The sequence below is a fragment of the Eptesicus fuscus genome, chromosome 18 (genome assembly GCF_027574615.1).
Source record: "Eptesicus fuscus isolate TK198812 chromosome 18, DD_ASM_mEF_20220401, whole genome shotgun sequence".
Taxonomy (NCBI): domain Eukaryota; kingdom Metazoa; phylum Chordata; class Mammalia; order Chiroptera; family Vespertilionidae; genus Eptesicus; species Eptesicus fuscus.
In genome coordinates, this window is record NC_072490.1 from 3,191,973 (window position 1) to 3,210,649 (window position 18,677).

Here is an 18,677-nt window from a genome sequence, read left to right on the forward strand (position 1 = left end):
CGGTTCACTGCACCGCATCGGACGCGGGAATGGGACCGTGTGGCGTGAACGGTCTTCCTTTGACATTGTCCCTCCCGTTTTTGAGAGAGAACTGGCCAGAAGGTTATGCCTTATAAGAGGCAAGCAGACAGAAATCCCGGGTATTTATAGTGTTTCACTGAGAAACACTAGTTTCCTTTAACATTTATTAATTTTTTCTTTGTTTCCAGTGAAATAACGAAATCTTATGACATCAATAGAGGGATCAAGAAATTTAAACACATAGCAAGTACTTAAAATCTGCTCACCAAATTGCTATTCGATGATGAGCGTTTTTAAAAATATATATTTTATTGATTTTTTACAGAGAGGAAGGGAGAAGGATAGAGAGTTAGAAACATCGATGAGAGAGAAACATCAATCCGCTGCCTCCTGCACACCCCCTACTGGGGATGTGCCAGCAACCAAGGTACAGGCCCTTGACCGGAATCAAACCTGGGACCCTTCAGTCTGCAGGCCGACGCTCTATCCACTGAGCCAAACCGGTTAGGGCATGATGAGCGTTTTAAGACAAGGGGCTTAGACTTCAGAAAAGGATGGGTTAACCTGTGTTCGTGCCGTAGTGGAATGAACCGTTCTGCTTTCTGCTTTGATGACTTTGCCTGCATTAGGTGAGTCATGTGAGTGGAATCGTGCAGTATTTAACCTGTGCCTGGCTGTTTCATGCAGCACAGTGTGCTCAAGTGTCATCCATTTTGTAGCCTCTGACACAATCTCCTTCCTGTTCATGGCTGCATAATATTCCACGGTGTGGCTATACCACAGCTTCTTCATCCATCCCGCTGTCCCAGACATTCAGGTGGTTTCTACGTCCTGGCTGCTGTGACTGTGCTGCAGTGAACGTGGGAGTGCCGCTATCTCGTTGAGATCCTGGTTTCCATTAAAAAAAAGTAAATACCAGAAATGGGATTGCTGGGCCAGGCGGCAGGGAGAGTTTTAACTTTGTAAGGAACTTGCACACTGTCCAGCATCGAGGCTGCACCCCGTACCTCCCCACCCACCGTGCACGGGGCGCGAGCCCTCCGCAGCCTCAGCACGTGGTGTTCCGTGTTCTCACTAACGGCCGCCCCAGCGGGGCGAGTGGCACCTCGTTGCGGCCTGACTGGCATCTTCCTGCTGGTGAGTGAGCTGAGCCTCTTCTCCTCTGTCTGGTGGCCATTTGTAGCTTCTCTGGAGAAGTGCCTTCTCGGGTCTCGCGGCCATTTTTAATGAGGTTGTGTTTTTGCCGTTGGATAGTAGGGGTGCCTTGCCTGTTTTGGATGTGAGCCCCGTATCCATTTGCAAACATTTCCTCTTCCCATAGGGCGCCTTTCCCCTCGATTGACGGTTCCCTTCGCGGCGCAACAGCTCCTTAGTCGGACGCAGTCCCAGGGTCTGTGTCTGCTCCTGGTGCCTGTCCTTCGGGTCACACTGCGGGAACCATTGCTCTGGCGGCGGCTCCCTGTGGCTTTTCTTAGAGTTTTAGCCTCAGGCCTCCCATGTAGGTCTCAGCCCAGGTGGAGTCACTTCGGTGTCGTGGTTAGCTTGGGGCATGGCACGTTTTCATCCGTGCCTAGGCGCATGGAAGAAAACGGGGGGAAATCTCGGGGACTTTCGCTAGGCAAAGATTTCTTAGGACACAAGAAACATGAACCACGAAAGAAGAAAAAAAACGACAAACTGAGTTTCATCAAAATTAAAAACGTTTGGTCTTTGAAAAGCTCCGCTAAGAAAATGAAAAAAAAATAAGCCACAGACCAGGATACAAACATGTATTTAATTTAAAAAAACTGGCAACTGGATTATAAAAAAACAAAACTTATAAAATTCACTAACAAAAGAAATAAAAAAGTGAGTGGAGAATCTGACTAGAGACGTCACCGAAGAAGACAGGTGCCTGGCATAGGACCGGAACGTTCTAATCTCACACGTGGTCACGGCTTTTTTTTTATCAACAAGGAGCATCTGGCTGGGAAGGTTCGGGTCCGTTTTTGTTCCTTTGGACGTCACCTGGTCTTAATTGTAAAGTGTTGTTCTCACAAGGAAAACAAGACGTGTGTCTCTGAGTGCGTCTACAACGGCAAACACGTCTTTTCTTAGAGTTGGTTCTGATTGTCTGAGCGTATCCGCGATGAAGGTCGAGGAAGGTCAGGGTCTGGCGGGACAGGTTGTCAGGTGACCGGGTCACGTCGTGAGAGAGGCCGACTCTCCCGAGTGGATTCACGTCAGCCGCGCGTGGAGGCAGGTGGTTCGTTTTGCTCGTCTTGTGCCCACGCGTCGGCCTGGGGTCTGCGTGGGCATCTGGTGGCCGATGAACGGCCTTCTGAAAGGCGTCCCGGTCCTTATGCCGACCCCGTGCCTCTGCCGCTTCCCTGGCAGCAGGAAGTCGCAGGTGTGACCACCGTGTGGATTTTGTGGGGGGACTGATGGGGTCCCCGGGGTCGCACTGCGGGAATGCGGGCCGCGTGCGTTTCTGGCGTTGAGGCGGGAGCGGACCCTCTAGCCCCCGTAGAGGCCGAGACGGACCCTCGCCCGCGTCTCCTCCCCGCCGGGCCGACCCGGCTCAGCCGCGGACGAGCGGGAGGGTCAGAGGCACCGCGCGTATCCGGCCGCCACGTTTCGGTCAGTTGTTACTGCAGCACCGAGAAAAGAGCGCAGCACAGCTCAGGACTGAGCCGTTTGCAAGGCCTAAAACACAAGCTTTTCAGAATCCTGAAGCCCCCACCACGGCTCTCTGCTGGCCCCCCACTCCCCACGGGCAGCTTGCCCTCCCCTCCCCCGCAGCCCTGAGAGGCGAACCGGCCACAGGGCGCGCGTGGCAGGAGAAAGGAAGGAGAAAGGCGCCGGGCTCGCAGGCCAGCCGCCCCTGGGTTGCAGGTTAAAATGCAAAATCTGGGGTCTGGCCCTTCCTTCCTCCCACTCTTTTATTTTTTTAAGTTTAAGTCAAGTTTACCAAAGTCTAATTTGCATGTAGTAAAATTTCCCCTTTTTAGGTTACAGTTCTATGAATTTTGAGAACCTGCTGAAGTCACGTAACGGACGTGTTTCCATGGCCAACACCTCCCCAGGGTCCCTTTGTAATCACCCCGTTCCAGACCCTCGTCTCCGTCTCCGATCGGGTTTGTGGCCCCACGTTTGCCTCGTCCAGAATGCCATGTGCACGGAATGACATCCCGCAGCCGCTTGAATCCGACTTCAGTGACGTGTGAACATCATGCTTTTCAGGTTCTTCCACGTTGCATCTGCTCCTGTGTAAACGAACCGTAATTCTTTATCCCCCGTGACCAGACTCCCCTTAGGTCACCCAGGCCGCGAGCGGAGACGGCCCGGCCCTTCCACCGGCTGCAGAGGGGTGCCGACCACGCGGGGCGGAGGCGCTGGAGGGGGGATTGTCGTCTTTATCTGCTGCACGACTTGAAAGGCGGGCGAGAGATTGGGGTCCCGTGGCCGGCGGGGACAGGGAAGGAGGGTGCTGGGCTGGGAAGCAGGGCTGCTGCGGCCGGAGGCCTGGTGATGGCGGACAGTGACAGGCTGACATGGTCCCTTAGCAGCAGAGGACGGACGGTCACTTGTTCTGGATGCAACTCCGTGTGGGCCAGTGCTAGCTACTCCCTCCTCAGGAAAGGCCCCGACTCGCCGGCTCAGAAACGCCCCAGAGCAAGGGAGGGCCTGTGAGGACTCTGCCCCCCTAACGTGCACGGAGCCCCTTTCTTTGGCGGGTGTCACCCGGAGGTGCCCACTGCCCTTTGCATGTCAGCGCTCCCCGGCGGCAGATGTTCCCCGCCAGCGGGCAGGGCGTGCGGAGGCCCCGGCCCCTGGCGGGCAGCCGCGGGCAGAGGATGGTGCCGTGTGGGCGCGCGGTCGGCCTTGGCCCCCCAGGTCTGCCGTTCTGGTCTGGCCACCGTGTCGCCTTCCCGATGGAGGCTTTCCCTGCGAGGGGGCGGCAGGGAGAGAGCAGTCTGCTGTGAAGGCGGCGGCTCTGAGTCGGACTCTCTCTTCTTTTCTCTGGTTTGGTCAAGGGGCCAGTCTAGATGGGAGTGGTTAGGTCCCGGGGGCTGAAATCGCTCTGCATGATGAAGGCTAATGTTCAGGATGTGCTTGAAGCTGATGGAAAGTGTGTATTTTGTTTTGGGGGTGGGGTGCGGGGGGAGACCCTGGGTGAGGCTGGCGGAGAGGAGGGTGCCTCCGGGGCAGGGAAGCGGGGCAGGGGCGTGCCGTCTCCTCTGCACTCACAGAGCGCCTGCTGGGTGCGGTCCTCCCTGTGAGCGGCGCCCTCCGGAGCGCCCGCTGGAACGCCCGTGTGCTCTGGGCACCGGGGAGAGGGGCCGTGTGCACACCAGGGAGAAGCCGAGTGGACGGAGGGCAGACGAGGACTCAGGATCGAAAGGAACGTCAGGAAGCTGTAAGCACCCCCTTAGGGTCCTTGAGGCGATGGAGGGGAGTCCAGGGCTCCCGGCCGAGGACTTGTGAGCCAAGGGCGGCACGTGCACAGGATGCTGAACGGAGGAGTCCAGGTTAGGACCAGGCAGCGCCTGCCTGATGGCAGCTCACCACGAACAGGAAACCCATCCTCATCCCCAAGAGAAACCGCCTTTCCATGACGTGTGTTAGACAGAAGTCAGCCCTGGCTGGTGTGGCTCAGTGGATAGACCATCGGCCTGTGGACTAAGGGAAGCAGGTTTGATTCTGGCCAAGGGCACGCACCTGGGTTGCAGTCTCAATCCCCAGCCCCCGTCGCCCCTGTCAGGGCATATGCGGGAGGCAGCCAGTTGATGTGTCTCTCACATAGATGTCTCTCCCCCTCCCTTCTACTCTCTCTAAAAATCAATGGAAAAATACCCTTGATTGAGGATTAACAAAAAATAAAAATAACAAAAAAAGCAAAACAGAAGTCCCCGTTGAACTCAGCCCCGGTCACAGTGTGGGAACAAGTGCAGGGCAGCCACGAGCTGGTTTTCCTTCCTCGTGAGCTCCGTTCGCACTGAGGGTCAGACCACTCGGACGTGAGGGACACATTTAGCAAGTGACCCAGGGCCCTCGGAAGGCACGCAGCCTCCGGGTCCCCCGGCAGGAACAGGGGCCCCGGGGCAGGAACAGGAAGCGGCGCTGGTCACGCAGGGTCTGCAGAGAGGGGACAGGCGTGAGAAAAAGGAAACGGCGTGAGGCAGAGCAACGGGAAGTAACACGAGTGGGATGTAAACCAGACACGTGACACGGGTCGCCTTTCCTCACGGGCCCTCTTCAGGTGGGGGGACAGCTACCGGGACTGGGGGCTCTGCTCAGAGTCACGGCTCTGACGTGGCTCGGGTGGTTGAGTGCGGTCCCGTGCACTGCGGGGTCGCCGGTTCGATTCCCGGTCAGGGCATGTGCCCGGTTGTGGGCTTGATCCCCAGTGTGGGGCGTGCAGGCGGCAGCCAACTGATGTCTCGCTCTCATCCACGTCTCTCTCTCTCCCTCTAAAAGTCAGTAAAAGCGTATTTAGAAAACAAGAAAGGACACAGTTTCCCCCGACCCTCCAAGCTGCCCCGTGGGCCCACGAGGAGACGAACACTTTGCACCCAAACCTCGTTCCAGTTTCTCACAAAACTGTTTTCGCCCAGAAGACTTTTTTATTTTTATTGTTTTTTTTACAGAGAGGAGGGGAGAGGGATAGAGTTAGAAACAGCGATGAGAGAGAAACATACATCAGCTGCCTCCTGCACACTCCCTCCTGGGGATGTGCCCGCAACCAAGGGACACGCCCTTGACCGGAATCGAACCTGGGACCCTTCAGTCCGCAGCCGACGCTCTCTCCACTGAGCCACACGGGCAGGTCGCCCAGAGGGCTTCTACAGACAGCTCGCCACAGGACTGCACGAGCCGCCACCGCTGACCAGCACGTGGGAAAGGACCCCAGAGCTTGCGTCTGTTCCGGAGCGAGCAGGTTGAACTCCTGGATTGTCTGAAGTTTCGTTCTTTGCAGGGGACCCGCCACCCTTCGTGGGGCGACAGAAACGCTGGCCCCGTGTTCCCACGCGCGGTTCCTGTGTGCACGCCCTTGCTGCCGTGGGCCTCGCGTTGCTGCTCAGAACTCACGGGGGGTTTCCTCCCGCCCCCAGGCTTCCTCTGTGGTGGGGGGACCTCGCTGCCCTCCAGGAGGTGTGAGGGTTCTCTTTCACGTGCTCATCATGACCCACAGCATTCTCAGGACCGCCAGTCTCTCCTCGGGTCATGTTTTGCTTTTTCTTTCTTTTTATTATTTTTTAAAATATATATTTTTATTGACTTCAGAGAGGGAAAGAGAGATAGAAACATCCATGATGAGAGAGAATCATGGATCGGCTGCCTCCTGCACACCCCACACTGGGATGGAGCCTGCAACCCGGGCCTGTGCCCTGACCGGGAATCGAACTGTGACCTCCTGGTTCATGGGTCGATGCTCAGTCCCGGAGCCACGCCGGCCGGGCTCTTGTTTTTTTAAATGTAACACACGGTAAGCTGGAATCGGTTTCATCAAAGGAGTTGAAAACGCGAGCAGCTGGAGGTCCGAGTCTGGAGGTCCGAGTGGACCTGCCTTGGGCTTCCTCGCGCGGCGGGTTTGACCGCCGGCCGCGCTCCCAGCGAGCCTGCAGGTGCGGGTTGCTGGGCGCGGGCCGCTCGGGGGACGTTTGCTGGGACAGCCGCCATCGGCTCAGTCTGTGCCGTCATCGCAGCGGCCCGCAGGTACCTGGGGAGGCCTGGCCGTCCTGAGCGGCAGCCGCCCACAAAACCACACAGCATTTTACTCAAAACTAACAAGTCCTTTGTGATGCAAAAGTGGTGGAATTTTGGGTACTTTCTGTAAAATCGAAATCTTTATGGGGATTTCCAGCCTTCGAGGCGCTTGTTAACAAATGATGCGCAGAAGGAAGAGCGGAGCCGGCTTGCTCATCAGCACCTCCGCGCGGGTTTCCGCGGGGAGGGAGCCGCCTCCCCCCGCCACCTCCGCGCGGGGGAAGCTCCGCTTTCACAAACAGTGAGAGGAGAGGTGTTTGCGTGAGGTTTGCTTGTGAAACAGATTTTAGGAGCGTTTCTCTGCCACAGAGTTTTTGGTCTTGACAGTCTTCACAGCCAATCCTTTCGGGGCAGATCCCCGAGGAAAGGGCTGGGAGGGGAGGACCAGGGAGCCTGGGAGGCGCGCCCTTTGCTGAGAGGGAGTCGCGAGCAGGAGGCGCTCATTCCGGGCCAGGGCCTCGGCCTCCCCCGGGCTCAGTTCCTCGCCCTCAACACCCACGGTTCTCTCTGCTCGGTGGCTGGCGACAGAGCTGGTCTCCAGAGCCGTCAGGAGGAGTCTTCTGCCCGGACCCCGTCTCAAAGCTGACTCTGATGGCCACCTAGCGCTTAAGCCGCCTTTCAAGCACGTTTTGTTTTTTAAAACCTGTAAAAGCATTATTTCAGCAAAACCCAACCTTGCTTCTGCGTGTAGGGGCCCCTTTTGTAGCTCATCTTTCTGCATTCCTGTCTCCGCAGAAGTCAGGTGCATGTCTCAGGCCTCGCCTCACTGCCCTGGCCTCGCTGTGTGGTCAACCCACAAAGGCAGCGCCCCCCGCCAGCACAGGTGCACGCCCACCGCGGCGGGGGGCGGGGCTGGAACCCGGTTCCTGGTGAGCGGACTCCTAGCTCCCTGGGCAGACCCGGGTGAGTCCCTGGCGCTGGTGCTGCGTGTGGTGGCTGCAGAGGCTGCGCCGTGACAGCGCCCACGTTTACTCCAGCGCCTGCCGCACGTTTACGTCCCGCGGCGTCTACACCGGGCGGCAGGGCAGCCTCCCGGCAGCGGGTCAGCCGTCATTTCCAGAACAGCCGCGTGAGAACCGCAGGACCGGGAACCACGGGGAAGGTCATGAGCTTGGTCACGAGCCCAGGACCCCGACCCGATGTTCAGAGAGTGGAATGGCAGTTACTTCCCGAGGCCAGGGAGACGGGGAGGCGAGCCCCACGGGCCCAGCCCGGCCTGCGCGAGGGCAGGTCTCTCCTGGACGGGGCGGGAGCTTTGTAAGACCCTCAGGCTCGCAGGCCGCTGGCCGCGGCCAGGAAGGACAGCCACCTCGAGGTCCAGCATGTGCGAGGGCCGGGGACGCCTGGCGGCGGTCACTGCGCTCACCGCCGCGGCTGCACGAACGGGCGAGTGGCTCTGAACTCACCTGCTCACCAACCGGCTTGTACCTGAAATCGGCCCCAAAACATAACCGGAGCAGCTGCTGACACGCCGCGCGGAAGGAAGCCACCAGCCAGCCACGCCATGGTCTGCATCGTTTATTAAATATTTATCCTCACACAGGCATTGACAGACTTCACTTGTTGGAACTCTGCTTTCAACACATTTTTAAAACTTTTTTTTTTTTTTTTTTGCAGAGAGAGTCTCTTATAAAATGAGATCCAGGTACAAAACTCAGCAACAGATATGCAAGTTTCCTCTCCCACTCTCCATCCATCCGCAGCAGAATTCACGTGACAAAGAAATAAAACCAGAACGTGGCTCCTTCACAAGAACATGTCCGTGCTCACCGCGGGGTTCTAGCGGGGCGCGCCCACGTCCTCGCTGTGGGGCGTAGGGAACGCCTCGCAGCTCCCGCAGCACGCCGGTTCGGGGACGGGAAAGCCGCCACCTGCTGTTGGGACTAGAGACCAGCGACGGCGCGACACCCACCTTCACCAGGAGCGGACGGCGACTGGCCAGCAGGATGCGTTTACCCCTTGAAGAAAGTCTATTAACTTCACAAGCTAACGCCTGAGCCTCTAGTGTAGCTCTTAGGCAGAGAAATAGTTTAAACGATCCATTTGGAAGCTGAAAAGGATCTTTGAAGCTAGAGTTGCTCCTCTTAAAATGAAGGCGGACTTGCCGCTTCGGAGGCTCGGGGCGCTGTCGCTGTAAGACACGCGCCGACGCCACGGGCGACGGCCAGCGGTGTCACCCCGGGCGCCTCCGTGGCACGGCCGCCGGGCCTGCGCGCACCAGCACTGTATTTTGGCAGCAGCAGCATTAGACATTCATCACATCATGTTAACACGCCAGCTTCAAAGACGCGGCTCCCTCCGGGGCACTGGGGGGCTAAGAGTCATGTGATCGCGTAATCCGTATTGCACAGTTTATAAAAAACATAAATACTGGCTATTCTAGATTTAAATACAAAATACATGTCCTATAGCTTTAAATCTATACTCTGGTTCAAGTGCAAATCAGGTGCTTTCTGTAGTCCTTTTCCAAAAAAGGCATTTTTAATATTTTTTGGCACAAATGAAACGTCACCGTGCCAGTTCTAATTACAATACGTACATCCAACCTCCCGACCAGCGATCATGTACATCCAGTATCAACGGAGTATTTACAGACGCCGCGGCGCAGCCGGAGCCGCGGCGGGCGAGCGGGGGCGCGCCGCCCCCACCCTGCGCTCGGGGGCGCCTCGGCCGCCCGCCCGGCTCACGCGGGCTGCTGGGGGTTGGCGTTCATGTGCGGAGGGTGTCCCAGGAGGCCGATGCGCTGCTTCTGCTTCCTCTGTTCTGTCATCTGGAAAGTCAGAAAGTTTCCTCATCAGCCCAGACGCTTCCTGTGCGTCAGCGCCTACGGCGGACGGTAGGTTCACCTCTGTGGTTACGGTTTGCACCGAAACCCACTTTCTACACAGACGGCCTCTCTCACACGCAGGCGGCTCCACAGGACCCGCCCGCAGGGGGGAATTCTGGGGCCCGGCCGGAGCGCGGGGCGCTCCGAGGCATCGCCTGCGGCCCTTTCACGGAGAAACGACAGGCAGGAGAGGCCCGGGCGCTTCCCAAATCCACCTCCCAGCGGCGTCCGGACCCCCTGGGAGGGGCGCTTCCTGCTGCAGCAGCGCCCACGAGTCAGGAGAGCGTGTCCGGCCCAGGCCCTGAGGCCCCGGTGCTCGCTCCCCACGCCGAGCCGGAGGCAGTCCTGGCACCCGCCGCCCCCCCCCCTCCCCACCCCCCTCGGTTCTCCCGTGGGTGGGTGTCTTGGCCCGCCCGGTGTTTGGGACGTACTTAATTCTCTGCATTAGTGACATTTGTCCCAGCCCGGTGGGTCCCGGCCTGGGTTGGATGCGGGCGGCCAAGGCCACGAAGATGAGAAGGCTCGTGTGTGATGCTCGTTAGCTAACGGGGTCTCCGCTTCCTCACATCTGAGGAATTGGGGCGCAGCAGGGACAGGAATGTGGGCGTTGGGATCAGACCTGGTCCCTAGGGTTGGATGTTGCCTGTTTCCCCCTCCACACAGTCGGGTGATTGCTCTCACGGGACGGCGGGAGGGTGCGTGTGCATTTCATAGGACAGTGTCTGTTACGTGGTCGATGCTTAAACCTTGGTTTTTGCTGGGACTAGTTTTTGGTACAGAAAATCCCGAGGAAACAAAGCGGGGCCCTTTCTTACAGAAAACACATGGTTTTCAATCAGTCCTATCCTCAGGCTCCCGGGAAACGCCTCCTGTTACGATGTAGAAGACGCTTTCCCGGGCGTCAGCATTTCCGAAAAGGCGGCTCCCCACAGCCTCCAGAAAGGACTGCACGGGGCGCCCCGCGGCCCCGAAGCTCCCCAGGTGAGGGAGGTGTCGGGACAGTGCCCTCCACACAGTGGGGAGGAGAGGGGATAAACAGGGCGGCTCTCGGCCTAAATCGTTCCTGTGCCAACGCGGGTCGTTTGCTCCGCACACCAGCGTGAGGCGAGGGAGCCCGCGCCGCCGCGGGGTGAACGGTGCGGGATCGCACTCGGTGCCCGCGTCTCGGGCGAGCGGCATCGCCAGCACGCGGAAGGGCAGTTCTGAGCCGGCTCTTGGCAGAGCGGGAGCAGTGCCCCCCCCCCCCCCCCCAGGCTTCTGCCTGCACCCCGACGCGCTGCCTCGCCTCGCACTGCTGCGCCGAGCGAACAGCCCGGTCGGCAACAGGAACGCTTTAAACCAAGATGCTGGGTGGCCCGGAGCCGGAACAGCTGAGGGGTGAAGCAGCTGCTGCACCTCCAGCTCCGCCAGCGAACGGGTTCTCTCACCGCCTTTAAAACACATCAGAGGCCCTCGCTGGCTAGTCGGTGGCTGTGTCTCTCAATTGGGAACTCCCCCTGCGGAGGGCAGGGCCCGCGCGTGGCCACGAGGAGCCGGCAGCCATGGTGGCCACACGCAGGGCTCTTTCCGCCGAACCGTGTGAGTGCCTGTGAGCGTCAGACACCGGGGTCCTCGAACCTCAGCTCTTCTCCCAAAGTTGATCCTCAAATGCATTAAAGGGGGGGGGGGCTTTCTCTCCCAGGGCCACGTGCTGTCTACACCACCATTCTCAGGCCACACAAATCACCCCCTTAAAAACCAGCTGCTCTGCTCGGTCAGCCCTTCACTCACTCCCCGCTCGGGCCTGGGCAGGGCCGGGCCACAGGATTCCGAGGGCCTAGTGTGGCCGGGGCCGGATGCCCCCCTCCTCTGCATTCAAGTCGGCTACGGAACAAGCAGCTGTCTGATTCCTCCTGAAAGGGGCGGTTTTCCCCCAATGAAGTGCAGCTGCGCTGAGAGTTCCCGCAGCCCGGGCCCTTTAAAACGGAGGCAGAGGGAGCCGGATCGAGCCCCGGACCACAGACTGCTGGTCTCCTCCTGTTTGTGGCCTGAATATCTTCTGAGAAAAAAATAGTTCAGTTTCTTCTTTTTAATATTGATTGACTGATTGATTTACTTTTGCTTAATTGTCACTGGAGGATATTTTTTCTATTGCTAGAGAGAGTGTAAGGAAGGAAGCCCGAAGGGGGAGAGAGAGAAACATCGATATGAGAGAGACACATCGATTGGTTGCTTCCCACATGAGCCCCGACTAGGGCCCAGGCCAGGGAGCAGCCTGCAACTGAGGTACGGGCCCTTGACCAGAATCGTACCCGGGACCCTTCAGTCTGATGCTCTATCCACTGAGCCACACCAGCCAGGGCAAGAATAGTTCAATTTCCAACTCACTCACAGGGGAGGCCTTCGGGGGAGGCCTCCAACAACGGCCACCTTCCCAACAGCAACTCAGAAAGGGCGGGACCGAGCAGTTCACGCCCCACAGGCGCGAACGCACCCACCAGGAGCCACCCGCCGGATCTGACAGGTGCCCACCGCGCTACGCTCAGCTGTGCCAAATGGCCATGTCTGCCTCCCGGTGTCCGGGTGCGTGACGGCAGTTCTGAAACCTTAAGGCTCTTTTCAAACAAAGGACTAAGCATTGAAACAGCCAACCACGAAAGGCAGTCCGGGCACAGCCCTGTCTGTCAGCCATGCCAGGCAGAACAAGGGAACACAAAAGCACCCGCCGTGCCCGACCACGCCGGCCTGGAGCGCCCGGGGCCAGCCTGTGCGCCTGCAGCCTCTGGTGCACCCTCACAGGAAGGCGAGGGCCGGGGCCGCCCACACCCAGGGCCCGGTGCAGCCTCAGGCGGCCCCACGGCCTGCCCTCCCCCCCTCGGGGGCAAAGCGCTGATCTGGGCAGAGAACTGGCGCCCGTCCGCAGACCCTGAGCCCTGGGGCAGCAGCGACGGGCATGCCCATCGGGCCCCTGTCCCTCCTCGGCCCCGGCCCAGGCCTGGACCCTGCAGCCACGCAGCAGGGATTAGGGATCTGGGCACCGAGGGAACCAGGACGGCGGCTCACATGCAGCCCCAGACCTCCCCTGGGCTGCACGTAAGTGTCCTGGTGAGGAGCGAGGACAGGTGAGGGCCGGGAGGCAGAACCGGAAACGGCCGAGTCTGCTGTGCGTCCGGGAAGAGTTCCCTGCGGCAGCCCCCCGGCCGCAGGCTCCTGTTCGGGCTCGTTGTCATGTGAGGGCCTCGTCCTCGGGGCACTGAAGGGGCGGCCACAGGCCTGACCCTCAAAGGGCAGAGGCGGGCACCACTGGTGGGCTGAGCGTCTGTCCTCTGTGCTCCGCCCCTTTCCTATCCCGCGCCCTCATCACATTGGAGTGTGTGTGTGCGTGTGTGTGGTGTGTGCATGTGTGGTGTCTGTGTGCGTGGTGTGTGCACGCGTGTGCGCACAGGCAGACGCCTCTCCCTCACCTGGTCCTTGAGCTCGGACAGCTGGCCGGAGAGGTTGGACACCAGCTTCATGGTGGACTCGAGCTTCTCCTGCAGGTTCCGCAGTTCGTTCTGCTCGCCCTCCGAGTCGCTGCTGACCAGGGACATGGCTCTCATCCGGGGGAACCAGTCGAGGTTTCTCTCCTGGAATCACGTGGGCAGAGAGTGGGGTCACCTCCAGGAGGCGAGACCAGGAGGCCACGCAGCACCGGGGTCCTGGCCCCCCGCGCGAGGCTCGCTCGGTGCCGCAGAACGGGCGGATGCGGGTCGTTTCGAAAACCACGTCATAATACCCTCTTAACCGAGTAAACGGAACTCTCTTAATTCCTAGGATTCTTTCAAGTTAAACCGGGGAAAGTCGGCTTTTAGACGGGGTTCCCGACCTGCAAACATGAGCGCTGCCCTGGGAGCCGGCCTCTGCAGACCGCAGGCCGCTGAATGCTGAGTGTGACCTTGTGGGGAACACACGGGCCTGCAGCTCAGCGGCCCGCCCAGGGGCACCTGGGCACTTGCTGGCGCAGCCGTCAGGCCACCGCCCGGCCGTCTCGTCTCCCCAGCTGACACTTGTCCCGGGAAACGGAATCAGGTTTAGAGAGAAAACCCAAGATCTCAAAGAAATGGCCTCTGTGCCGCGTTCTAGTCACAAGCCGTGGGCCATCCCCATCCTCCCGCACCGGCAGGTCTGCCCGTGGCGACCATGAGGTCCCCCTTCGCCTGCTTCCAGCCTTAACACCTAACGCGGAGCTGGGGCCGCACCCCAAACCACACCCACAGCCCAACTCGGGCCGCCGGCTCCTGCCCTGCGGGCGGTTCCCAGCCGGAGGCCCTGGGTGTCCCCGGGGCTGTAAGCCAGATCTCAACCCCCACGAGGCACCTGGGCGTTAGAACCACGGAGCAATTCCGGCCCTGGCCAGTGTGGCCCAGTGGATAGGCCGTCGGCCAGCGGACTGAGGGGTCCTGGGTTTGATGCCAGTCAAGGGCACGTATCTGGGTTGTGGGTTCAATCCCCAGTGGGGAGGCGTGCAGGAGGCAGCCGATCCATGATTCTCTCTCGTCACTGATGTTTCTCTCTCCCTCTCCCTTCCTCTGTGAAATCAATAAAAATGTATTTTAAAAGAAAAATGAGCAATTCCGGTCAAACTGCCTCTCCATTCCATGTGGCTCTGACCCCAGGACCCCTCTGCATGGAGCCCTAGTCTCGGGTGACCGTGTGGAGCCCACTGTCTCTCCAGCTCGGACGGGCACGACCCGGCCGCCTGCACCCACGGCCCCGCAGCCAGGCCCGGGGCCGGCAGCCATCGGCAGAATCCCGCCTTCACGCCCGTTCAAGATCAAAACCGTCTGGGTCTCGGCTTCGGCTGCATTTTTGGGAAAGTCATGCTCCACCGAGACAGTTCATACGTGAACTCATCCCGGGGTGCGTGTGGTCGGAGGGCGGGGTCGGGCGGCTCCGGGTCCCCCGAGCATGTGTCGCCGGGTCTGGCCGCCCCAGTGCATCCCCGGCCGCCTGGCTGTGGCACCGCGCATACCAATGTCATTAGGCACCGTCTGCCCGGCCGGCAGGCCGGCGTTCCCGGCACAGCCGCTTCCTGTGTCAGAGCACAAGGCGACCGCAGCCGCAGCCGGAAGCTGGCTGACCACAGCGCTAGGCTCTGGTTAGCTCTCTTCTAGGTAAGGCTGGAAAAGTCCCCACAGAGCTAACGCCGAGGCCTCAGACGCGGGGGCGGCACAACATCTCAGCTTGTCCTTGACTGGAAAGGGGGGAGGGGTGTGAGAGAGTGGGGGGGAGGGAGGGGGAGAGGAGGGTGTGTGTGTGAAAGAGACAGAGAGGAAGGGAGGGGGGAGAGGCAGAGGGAGAGAGAGGAAGGAAGGGGGAGAGAGAGGGAGGGAGGGGGAGGGAGGGAGAGGGAAGGAGGGGGAGGGAGGGGGAAGGAGGGGGAGAGGGAGCTGGGTGGTGTGAAGGGCTCATCCCTCTGGGAAGCGTGTCCTCTCCCAGGCCCGTGGGGGCTGTTCTAAGAGGAGGCGGCCAGTCCCTGGGGAATGGTCTCAGGTGCGGTCTGTTTACCATGTGAACACCCGCGTGGGTGCTGAGCCTCTTGTCCTTGTGCAGCCAGGCTAGGGGACGAGAGCCCGAGGGGGACAGGGTGCCGTGGAGAGAGGGCGCGGGGAAGACCCAGCGGGCAAGGCTGTCAACTCAGATGGCACCCGACTGCTCCTCTCACCAAGCGGTGACAGAGGGGGCTTCTCTGGGTGCCCGGGTGCGAAGGGGAGGGGGTGAGGGGAGGGCGGCGGGACCAGGACAGACGCTGGGCCTCCCGTGCGCCCCCACCCCTGGGAAGGCCCGCAGAGGCGGGGGAGGGCCGAAGGCACCCTTAACCCCCGCGGGCGGGCAGGCGGGGAACGCAGACTGGTCACCTGCCTGGCGGGCGAGTGAGGCTCTCTCCACGGCAGAGGCAGAGTCCCCCTCAGCCCCCTCTTCCCAGACCACAGCCAAGGGCAACACCAGAGCCAGCCTCTCCGCTCCGGGGAGACACCGTGACCGGATCACGCGCCGCGGGCAGTGGCTCGGCACCGCCGTTTATAGTGTCGGTCACGCATTTAGCGAAAGCCAGAGTACTGAGCCGGTCCAGACTCCGGACACAGGGAGAAGATGGGGTGCGGGGGGGATGAGGCCAGGCACAGAAGGTGTCCAGGGCGGTGGGAGAGAGGGGACCCCTCGTGGGCCGGCCCCGCCTCGTTCAGCTGAGGTTGCCAGCCCCCCCCTCTCCTCCGTGACCTCTGCGTCCTCCGGGCTGCAATGCTGACCCCTGTCGCTACCCCACTGGAGCGAGCCGGAAGGTGAACCGTGGCTTCAGCTGGTCACAATGTATCGAATACGCCGCAGGGACGCACTGTCACTAAGGGAACGGCGAGAGGGGAGACGGGGAGGCCGCACTTTCTGCTCGTTTGTCTGCAAACCTAGAGCTGCTGTGAAATAGTCTTGTAATTAAGAAAACAGGTCCCCACCCCTGGAATTTGTTGGCCAGCCCCCAAACCCCACCCGTGATCCCCGCAGATCGGGGGTGCGTTTCCATGGCAGCCCTGACGACAGTGCGGCCGGAAGGACACCGCCCGGGGGCAGGAGGGGGCAGGAGGGGGCAGGAGGGGGCAGGAGGGGGCAGGAGGGGGCAGGAGGGGCAGGAAGGGGCAGGAGGGGGCAGGAGGGGGCAGGAGGGGGAAGGAGGGGCAGGAGGGGGCAGGAGGGGACAGGAGGGGACAGGAGGGGGCAGGAGGGGGCGGGAGGGGGCAGGAGGGGGCAGGAGGGGGCAGGAGGGGCAGGAGGGGGAAGGAGGGGCAGGAGGGGGCAGGAGGGGCAGGAGGGGCAGGAGGGGGCAGGAGGGGGCAGGAGGGGCAGGAGGGGGCAGGAGGGGGCAGGAGGGGCAGGAGGGGGCAGGAGGGGCAGGAGGGGCAGGAGGGGGCAGGAGGGGGCAGGAGGGGGCAGGAGGGGCAGGAGGGGAGCAGCCTGGCTCTGCCTGGGGGCTCAGTTGGGGTGAGGAAGGTCCCTGAGGCGAGCACCCTGCGAGGCAGGAAGCCAGTGCCCAGCCCCGGTGGCAGAGCTGCGGGGCGTCGGCCTGGGGCACCGCGTCCCGGGCAGCTCCGTCCTCCCTCGGGCGCGGCTCCAGACACTTTCTCCAGCACAGCTGCTCCCGTCTCGCCGGCGGGGCGGCTCGTGGGCCGGAAGGACATTCCCCGCAGCCACGTTACGTAACCTCCAGCTGCCGGGAGCCGCCCGTCCACCCCAGGCCAGCTCGCGGCTGTTCCTGGAGGACACCGAGCGGCGAGGTCGCCGGCCAGCAGGGAGGCCGCACCCGGCTCTGATGAAATCCCTCCGAGAAGCGGCTGCAGAGCCGCCGCCGAAGTCCCTCGGGGCTCAGGTGGCGGGTTCCTGGCCCAGGGGCTGCGAGAAGGCAGCGTTTACCGCCGGGCAGCACGGCTGGTCCCAGGTGCCCCCCCCCCCCCCGGGGAGGACGCAGGAGGGCACAGAGGAGAGGCAGGAGGGGCTGGCGACCACAGCAGATGCGAGCGGGCCGGCCCTGGGGACGCCTGATGGAGACCAGGGGGCCCAGCCGGCCCCCCTCAGCTGGCTCACCGCCCTTGCTAGCAGCCGCCCTGCACGGCGTCTCAGCTGACACCCACCCCCAGTCCCCAGTTCAGGGTGGCGTTGGGCCACTTTCAGTGGCTCCCCCATGCCTGCCGCCTTCCTTCGTAAATCCTCACCGGAGCATGTTTTTACGTTGGTTTTTAGAGTGAAAGGGAGGAAGGAGAGGGAGGACGGGAGAGAAACATGGATGTGAGAGAGAGCGACTGGCTGCCTCCCACACTGCACCCCCACCCCTGCCACGGACCCGCTTAGCCCACGAGCCCCCCGACGCGGAAGCTGCCCCGTGGGCAGGAGCTCCGAACACGGAGGAGGCCGTGGCCGCTCGCTGGCTCCGCAGAATGGAACCGAGAGCCCGTCCACGTGTGTAACCGTCAGAGACCAAGGGCTCCGCCCGTCCTCCCGCCCCGGAGACGCGCCGGGGGCTTCGGTCTCAGGAGACGCGCCGGGGGCTTCGGTCTCAGGAGACACGTTACAGGGTCCCGTCCCGGCCGCTCGCGGGCCACACGCCCAGGCCCAGGGCCCGGCGGCCTGGCTCCGAGAGACAGCACCAGTTGGAGCAGAGGCCACAGCGGGGTGGAGGCCCAGGAGCCTCGGTGGGGCCCGGGGCGTGGGGTGGGGCCTGGAGGGCGGCCCATGGGGTCTGCGCTCGGGAAGGAGCAGGAGGCGGGCCGAGGTCACGCCCTTGGACAGGCTCAGGGGGGAGATGTCCGGCTATGAGTCCCGCCTTCCCCCGTCATGTGCACGGCCCAGGAACCACCTGGGGGCCACCGACGCCTGCCCTGCCTCGGGGGTCGGCTCCTCGGGAGACTGGCCCTCTGCAGACACCCTCTCTCTGTGACACGCCCAGCCCTCCACGGGTCCGACCGGGGGTCACTCGGAGGCAGGAGCGGGAGGAGCAGGAGGAGCGGGAGGTGCGGGCGCAGGGACCCTAGAGGGAGGCCCCTGGGAGGTGTGCGGGGAGGGTGACCTCGCACCCTCGGGACCCGGGACCCAGGGCCGAGTGTGCAGGCAGCCTGGGCAGGAGTTCTCCCTGCTGCCGCCTGGACAGCGAGCAGCTCCAGGGTGCGGGGCGGGCAGGCCGTGGGGGAGGCAGCGCCCCCCTCGCCCTCCCTCGCCCTCCCTCGCCCGTGTTCTTGAACCCTGTCTCGGTGCATTCTGGGAGTCGTGGCAGAGGGCAGCGGGTTGTATCCTCACTCACAGCGAGGGCTTTCGGGGCCCCGAGGACACGGCGGAGGCGGCGGGGGTGGGGGTGGGAGGGGGAGCCGCCCAGGGTGGGCAGGAGGGCCTGAGAGAGCACCGCCCACGAGACTTCTCCCTCCCGGGAACTGAGAGGCAGCCCCTCAGGTTCCCGGATAAAGTCCAGCCCGGCACCGCCCATTTGCCGAGCAGAGGGTCCCACGCCCGCTGCCGCCTGCCCGGGGTGAAGCCGACAGGGCAGGTGACAGGAGGGGGGCTCGGTGCACACCCTGAGGTCCTG

General features: G+C 61.9%; 1 protein-coding gene across 1 annotated transcript in view; it reads right to left on the reverse strand.

Annotated features, from left to right (window-relative positions):
- Window positions 1–9,454: 9,454 nt before the first annotated feature.
- Window positions 9,455–18,677, reverse strand: part of ITPR1 (inositol 1,4,5-trisphosphate receptor type 1) — a 175,272-nt gene continuing 166,049 nt past the window's right edge. Inside the window, exons 57-58 of the mRNA XM_054729485.1 lie at window positions 13,042–13,203; window positions 9,455–9,541 (exon numbers count right to left, since the gene is read on the reverse strand). Coding sequence (XP_054585460.1) covers window positions 9,455–9,541; window positions 13,042–13,203 — 249 coding nt within the window. The remainder of the gene's footprint in view (window positions 9,542–13,041; window positions 13,204–18,677) is intronic.